Here is a 7,399-nt window from a genome sequence, read left to right on the forward strand (position 1 = left end):
AAGAGGTGTAGCTATCGTTGACGACGATACGGAGAGGTCATGTTCTTCTTCTTCGAGGGGATACAGGCCTCTCAGCTTGCTGATCGCAATAGCTGTTGTGGTGGTGATGGAGTGTGGAGAGGATGGAAGTATGGTACGGTGGTGGTGGGTGAAGAGAAGAAGAGCAAAATGAGAAGAGAGACACAAATTAAAAGAGACAATAAATAAACCCTCCGCCGAGAGACGTGGTTGAGGAAAGCGATAGAGGAGAGAATGGAGGAAGAGGAAGATCAAGGAAGAAGACGAGTGGTTTCCGAGGGACCTACGCTAGAAGTAGCCTTGGCATTGTCCTCGTCCTCCTCGACCTCGTCCTCGACAAGCATGGAGCGATCTGTGGAAGAAAAGAGAGAAGAATTAGGGCCAACTGTGTTGAATAGAAGACCAGGCGAACGGGTGGTGGGAGGCGGCGTACCCTTGATGGCGCAGCACCACATGTCGGGGATGGGGATGAGTCGGAGGATGGCGCCCACGATGAGCGAGCCGGCACCGATGGCAATGCTGTAGCCCCAGTTGACGAGAGAGAGGGGCTCGGTCTTGAAGACGTCGCCGCCAAACTCGATGATGAGGGCCTGGACGACGGCGGTGATGGCGATGATGGCAATGAAAATCCAGTTGGTGTGGAGGCCACTGAACACGTTCCACTCGTACTTGCCGACCTTCCTGGCGTTGACTTCGTTGAACACCTGCAGAGCCACGCCACTGTCAGCAACTGATCGATCGCACAGCACGTGGGAAGCCTAGACGCGAGGGACAAGGGGCCAAGTGTACCTGGCAGAACACGAAAGAGTTGAAGAGGAAAGTGTTCCTCACGGTCTCGTCGTCGTGCTCGAGAATGTGCTCGCCGAGGTACAGAATGCCAAAGAGGACGACAAGCTGGTAGGCGCCCTGGCCGATGATGTTCCTCCACATGGTGGCGGAGATGAGGGGATAGTTGCGTCCCGCGGGAGGACGGTCGAGAAGAGCCGGGGTAGGCGCTTCAGTGCCGAGGGCAAGAGCAGCCATGGTGTCCATGATAAGATTCACCCAGAGGAGCTGAATAGCCTTCAAGGGAGTGCCCTGTAGTGGTTATTTGCGACAATGAATTAGGCCTAATTCAACAACCACAGACCTTGGGCGAAAGGACTTACCTGATCGGTGACGGCGGCGACGAAGGCCACCACGAGAGCGACCAAGTTGACGGTAAGCTGGAACTGGAGGAACTTCTGGATGTTCTCGCGAACGTTTCGTCCCCACATGACTGACTTGACGATCGACGCGAAGTTGTCGTCGAGAATGATGATGTCCGAGGCCTGCTTGGCCACACCGGTGCCTTCAATGCCCATCGACAGACCCACGTGGGCCATACGGAGAGCAGGCGCGTCGTTGGTGCCGTCACCAGTGACGGCCACCACTTCACCCATAGCCTTCAAGCGCTTCACGAGGAGCTTCTTGTCCTGTTTAGATCAACCACAAGAAATGTCAGCGCCTTCAAGGTTGAAACGGCAAGAGTGGTGGCTCGAACCTGAGGAGAGGAACGGGCCAAGACTTGGAGCTTGGGGAGGACCGCGTAGGCCTCCTGGTCGCTCAAATTTCTGAAGACCTTGCCTTCCATGGCAGTACCGTCCTTGGTCAGGATGTTGCACTGCCTGGCGATCGACTTGGCGGTGTTGAGGAGATCTCCCGTCACCATGCGCACGGTCACGCCGGCGTTCTGGCAAGAGCGCACGGCATCCTTGACAGCGGGACGGAGAGGATCCTAGAAACGCATGGAGAACGAGGCGTGAGCAGGTTGTTCTGGGCCTGCGCCACGCACTCTCATCGCTGAAGAGCGAGGTGGGGCAGCTGTACCTCAATACCGACGATGGCGATGAGGGTGAGCTCCTGTTCCAGGGCGTTTTCGTTTTCCTCCTTGTCCCCAACAGTCATGCTGTCGGGCGACCAGTCCGAGGGGAGATCGCGGTAGGCCAGCACCAGGGTGCGCAGCGCTTCGTCGGAAAAGGTCTCGAGCGCCTGAACGAGCTCCTGGCGCATATCGTCCTCAATGTCGATGATGTCGCCCGAATCGGTGACGACGGACGTGCAACGCTCGAGGATGATCTCGGACGCGCCCTTGGTGTAGACTCTGTAGGCGCCATCACCGCCGACAACGGAGGTCATGCGCTTCCTCTCCGAGGAGAAGGGGGCCTGGTAGGCCAGCGGGTACTGCTCGCGGATTTGGTTGAAGTCCTCATCGAGCTTGTGAACGAGCACGAGCAGAGCGCACTCGGTCTTGTTGCCCAGATACTCAAAGCCGGAGCCGTGAGGAGCGGGGCGCACGACAGCCTGGCGAGAAAAATAGTGTGTGAGGACCAAGGCAGTTGGAAAAGGGGCGACAGCAGCTGTCTGTGTAATCGGTACGAGGATTGCTCACCTTGGAGTTGATGGAGATGCCGTGGGTGAGAAGGTGCCTCAGGGCGTCGTTGGAGACCTTGGGGACTCCCTCGAACTCGTTGCCGCCGATCCAGCCGCGCACGACGGCCATGCGGTTCTCGGTCAGGGTTCCGGTCTTGTCCGTGCAGATGTTGGTAACGCCACCCATGGTCTCGCACGCCTTCAAGTGACGAACCAAGTTGTTGTCTGCACAAGGAAGACAAGGTCAGCAGTGGCATTGAAGAGCCACGCTGGCATTTGCGTACCCTTCATCATCTTCCTCATCGAGTAAGCCAGGGAAATGGTCACAGCAAGAGGGAGACCCTCGGGCACGGCCACGACAAGAATGGTCACGGCCACGATGAAGTAGCCAATGAAGTCCTCAAGCATGGTCCACTGGAAATCATCTGGAGAAGAATGCAACGACCGGCGATGAGACACTTAATCACGTGCTGAGGAGCCTCTACCATATAAATGTGCGCGTAGGTACCAGGGTCGCCCTGGATGAAGCGCTTGACGACCCACCAGACGGTGAGGCAGATGAAAATAGCAATAGCGCAGATAAGGCCGAGCCAACCAATCTCTGCACGAGAATTAAATTAGTTTCGAATTAAAAAAGAAGCCGGACCCCCGGGTGTTTCCGGAAGGGCAGGTAAACAAGAAAGCTGTCGGTGGGGAAGACGTACTGGTGGCGAGGTCGCCGAGGTCCTGCTGGAGAGGCGTCTCGTCATCCTCGGGCTCGAGGGCGGTCAAAATGAGACCCCACTGGCAGTTCACGCCGACTGCGCACACGATCATGTGGGCCTCGCCATCGGCGATCTGCACGCAGCGGAGAATCGACGGCCAAGCGTCAGCTAAGGGCATGAACGATACCAGAAAGTAAAGTGAGCGTACCGTGCAGCCAGACAGAAGGAAGGGATGCTGCGCGTTTCTTGCGACAGTCTTGGACTCTCCGTTCAAGTTGGACTGATCGACTTGGAGTTCTGTGCAGGAACATGGAAATCAAATATAAATTAGAAATCATATGCGCTGCACCGTCGACTAGATGACCGGACACTTCCGGAATGGTTGAGAAAAGTACCTTTGCCAGAAACCCAGAGACCGTCTGCTGGGATTCGACTTCCTCGCTCGAGAACGATGATGTCGCCCACAACAATATCGAACACCTAAATCAAATTTGTGAGCAAGCCAACTTCCAGACTGCAGTTCCAGTGATTTTTAGTACCTTGAGTTGGACGATTTTGCCGTCGCGCACCACCAGAACAGTGTCATTGTCCTTCTCCTTTTCAAGTGCCCTGAATTGCCTGTCCTTGAGGAAATCATTGCCGGCCGTCACCGAAGAGACGAGGAAAACGGCAGCCAAGATGGAGGCGCCCTCGATCCAACCTGGTGGTGAAAGAGATCCAAAGAATCGTCAAATTTGCGTTGCAAAATTAAAGAAAAAGATATTGGGGGCGTACCCGTAGCTCTGGTCTCGCCCTCTTCCTCGTTGGGGAAGGCGACGCCGAGAACGAGCGAAATCACGGCCGCGACGCAAAGAATGATGAGGGTAACATCCTGCAGAGCCTCCCACATCAGCATGAAGAAGCCGGTGTGCTTGCGCTCGGGGTAGGTGTTGGGGCCGAAGGCTTCGGCTCGGTCTCGAGGGTCATCGATGATGCCCTTCTTGATGTCCACGTGCAGCCCCTTCACGATGGCCGGAACGCCACCCAATTTCGACAGGGCCTCGAAGTTGCCCCAATCGTCGAAGAGCTCTTGCAGCTCTTGCCATTTGAACGAGAAGAAGCCCGGCTGGCGCATCTTCTCTATCTTAATTCTACTCTACTCGAGCTGCTCGCCTACTTTCTCGTTGTCTTAGGAAGAAGAAAAATCGAATGCGGTGGTGCGTGCGAGTGATGTATGAGTCCTCCTGCCCTTCTACCCCAGCTCGATGCTGCTGTCGATGAGCTTGACGGAAGTACAGCGGCAGAGGTCTGTCGGCACGAGCAGTGAAGAAAAACGGACTGCCAGAAGCCGCCTCGACTTGTTGGCGGGGGTTGTCTCTCGCAATTCGTGACCACGGTTTGGCGGGAAATTTGAGAAGCGGAGCGCCGTCGATTGGGCGTGGAAGCGCAGTTCTGAGAACGGGGAGATAAGGCACACGCATCACGGGAGAAGGCAACCAACTTTCTTCTCGTTTGCGCCCTGTCGCGCTTTCGCATTGGCCCGACAAGAGGAAGCGGTCCGTGGCCTCTTCGGCGCCTGGCCGGGAGAGGGCTATGCCAAGCAACTTCTCCGAGCAGAGCTGAGGAGGTACGGTGGGGAGGAGGGGTATGGAACGTGGGGTATTACACGCTTTATGGCAATGCTGAAGAAGACTAGGCGAAAGGCAAGTGGATGAGTCCGAACAGAGACAGATCGCCGTTGACGCCATTCTGGAGATCGGTGGTGCCCACGACTCTGCCCGAGTCCACGTCGATGCCGGCCACCACGATGCTGCCGTCGATGACCTGGTGGGCGATGAGGCGTGAGTACAAGTCGGCGAAGCACCTCCCGCCACATTGAACTGGTTGCGAGTACCTTCTTGAAGGCGTGGACCACAACGCCGTCGCTGATCGCAGCACCGTACACACCACCGCCGTACCAGGCCTGGTACTGGCCCAAAGGTGCGGTCAGGCCGATCGGGGACACCTGGCCGGAGCTAGGGTCAATCTTGACGAGCGACCAGGTCGCGCGCTCGACGTTGCCGTTGAACAGACCGGGCGACAAAGCCACAATGCCGCCGGAAGGGTGCTGCAAGCAAATGGGCGATCAGTTGCGGTGAAGAGTGGAGGGGGAAGCGGTGGGGGATTGTGACGTACAACGTGGACGTTGGTGAGAGTGTAGCGCGAGTTGTCCACCATCACGTTGGACACGGTCTTGGCCTTGAGATCGGCCACGAAGAGCTTTACCCTGTGCACACAATCGACACAGCGCCTCAATGCATTAGCATAGAGCCCCGCAGGCGAGGGTGTGTGCAGATCAGCAGCACCGGTCAGAGGAGCGCACCTGAGGGTGAAGAGGGAGTTCTCGTCTCCACTGAGGATGTAGAGCTTCTGGTTGACCTGGTCGTAGTCGGCCCAGAAGAAGTTGACGAACGTGTCGTCGAAGGGGAAGGTGGCCTGCACCGACGACACGGCGCCGTTGGGCGAGAGGATCCTGTACTGGTACCTCCACGCGCCCTGGCTGTTGGGACCCACGAGCTCCACCAGGATCTTGTTCTTGCTGTCGTCGCTGATGCTCAGGATCGACACCCAATGCGACGCCTGTGGAACCCACGGTGAGCATCGTCACCCCTCTCCATGGCGAGGGAAGCCACGCCGAGGGGGGGTTGGAGCTCGCGTACGTATTCGCCGGTGGGACGCTCGATGGCGATGGAGTCGAGGAAGCGCTGCTGGGTGTAGGAGTAGGTGATGAGGGTGGACGGCACCGTGTTGTTGAAGTAGTCGACGATGTCAGAATAACCGACGAAGTGGATCAGCTGCTGCGCCTTGTTGATGGTCGCGAGGCCCTGTGTGCGTGGCGCCACGGCGAAGTTCAGTATTGTCGAATGCATAGTACATAGTGGATAGGACAAGAGCTGCTCGCACCTCAGCCAAGTAGTACTGGTTGATGTTGGCCTTGTCCTCCTGGCTCCCGGAGCCCACCGAGCGCACGCCAATGTTAGCCTGGAGAGGTGCCAGGCTGCCTGCTCATTCAAGGCCATGCGCGAGTTTGCGTTGTGTGTCAGTATTTGAATTCCTTCCACGTCGCGTACTCGCGCAGCGGCTTTGGACCGTACCGTCGTCGCTGATCAGGCTGAGGGTCTCGGTCGGAGCGAATGGGACGCGCTCGTAGCGCACGAGGCCGAACAAGCTGCCGAAGGACTTGGGCGAGCTGGAGCCCCTGGTGATCGCAACATCAGCGCAGTTGTGGAACACAGGCTCGGTCGGCTCTGCGATCATCAACGGAAGAAGTGTGAGCCAATTCGCCTTCAAGTAGCGAGCCATCACAACGATCGTGGAAGCTGCATTCGGCCAAGGAGACGCACTGTTGGGGTGGTAGCGGACACGGATCACGCAGTGGGGGCAGTCAATGTTGGGCACGGAGACGGGAATCGAGAAGTTGGTCTGCGACGCCTGCATCCAGGGCCAGAAGTCGGGGACCGTGGCCAGCGGGATGAAGTCCGACGACTGCGGGTTGGGTCCCTGGGCGTAGGCCACATCGATGAACCCTACACCCGCGGCCGACCCACGGTCAGCGCTCACACGACGACATGGCCAAGCCCTGAGCGGGGACAGGATACATACCGGCGTGGCCGGGGTTGTAGTGGTTGAGGTTCTGCTGCAGGAGGACGGAGAACCCGCGGCCGCCGGTGAGGGTCACGCGAGGCTGCTCGGCCGGGATACCCTTGCCGCAAGGACCGTCGGGACGGAAGCACGCCATCATTCCCGGCCCACTGCACCGCCACACCACGTCACGTCAGACTCTCTACCCCCCCCCCAAACTCGCGAACCCCTGGCAGTTCGCACCTGACATTGTAGCCGGCCCTCTGTGCGTCAAAAATAAAAATAAAAATAAAAGTTAGTAAAATTATCGGAGCTAGGGCTACGTATCGAGAAAAAGGGACAAAACAATATGTAGCAGTGTACCTGGACAGGGTTGATGAGGCAGATGTGCGCCTCGCTCAGCGCCACCAGAAGGGCGGCAAACAACACGAAGGCAAACACACTACGGCACTGCATGGCGAGGTCAAAAGAAAAAAAAAAGAAGGGCGCAATAAAATGACATTCAGAGCAAACCTTCATCTCGCCGAGACGAAAGGAAAGGAAATTTCTGAGTGGCCCAAGAAAAGCTCCACAACAGCGGCACAGGCGGAAAGGCACTGAGACTCAGTGGTTGGCAAAGAGCGAAACGACAGCGGTCTTGTCGCTCCCGCCCATGTTGGCGGCAAGGCCCAGCTTGAGCTTGCTCT

The 7,399-nt window shown here is 57.4% G+C and overlaps 2 protein-coding genes across 2 annotated transcripts; both read right to left on the reverse strand.

Annotated features, from left to right (window-relative positions):
* Window positions 1–71: 71 nt before the first annotated feature.
* On the reverse strand, window positions 72–4,227 carry ACA1_027490 (calciumtranslocating P-type ATPase, PMCA-type, putative; the record flags this gene model as incomplete). Its single annotated transcript, XM_004342447.1, has 15 exons — window positions 72–92; window positions 306–370; window positions 452–722; window positions 808–1,095; window positions 1,167–1,472; window positions 1,541–1,774; window positions 1,867–2,340; window positions 2,429–2,634; window positions 2,751–2,834; window positions 2,918–3,010; window positions 3,114–3,246; window positions 3,322–3,410; window positions 3,509–3,593; window positions 3,653–3,813; window positions 3,888–4,227. The coding sequence occupies 15 exons, from the start codon at window positions 4,225–4,227 to the stop codon at window positions 72–74; spliced, it is 2,850 nt and encodes a 949-aa protein (XP_004342496.1).
* Window positions 4,228–4,784: 557 nt separating this feature from the next.
* ACA1_027500 (uncharacterized protein) lies at window positions 4,785–7,169 on the reverse strand (the record flags this gene model as incomplete). Its single annotated transcript, XM_004342448.1, has 11 exons — window positions 4,785–4,916; window positions 4,987–5,199; window positions 5,268–5,358; window positions 5,455–5,711; window positions 5,792–5,956; window positions 6,036–6,133; window positions 6,227–6,377; window positions 6,504–6,658; window positions 6,735–6,883; window positions 6,957–6,976; window positions 7,077–7,169. The coding sequence occupies 11 exons, from the start codon at window positions 7,167–7,169 to the stop codon at window positions 4,785–4,787; spliced, it is 1,524 nt and encodes a 507-aa protein (XP_004342497.1).
* Between the last annotated feature and the right edge of the window lie 230 nt (window positions 7,170–7,399).

The sequence above is a fragment of the Acanthamoeba castellanii genome (assembly GCF_000313135.1).
Source record: "Acanthamoeba castellanii str. Neff unplaced genomic scaffold scf7180000084469, whole genome shotgun sequence".
NCBI lineage: Eukaryota > Discosea > Longamoebia > Acanthamoebidae > Acanthamoeba > Acanthamoeba castellanii.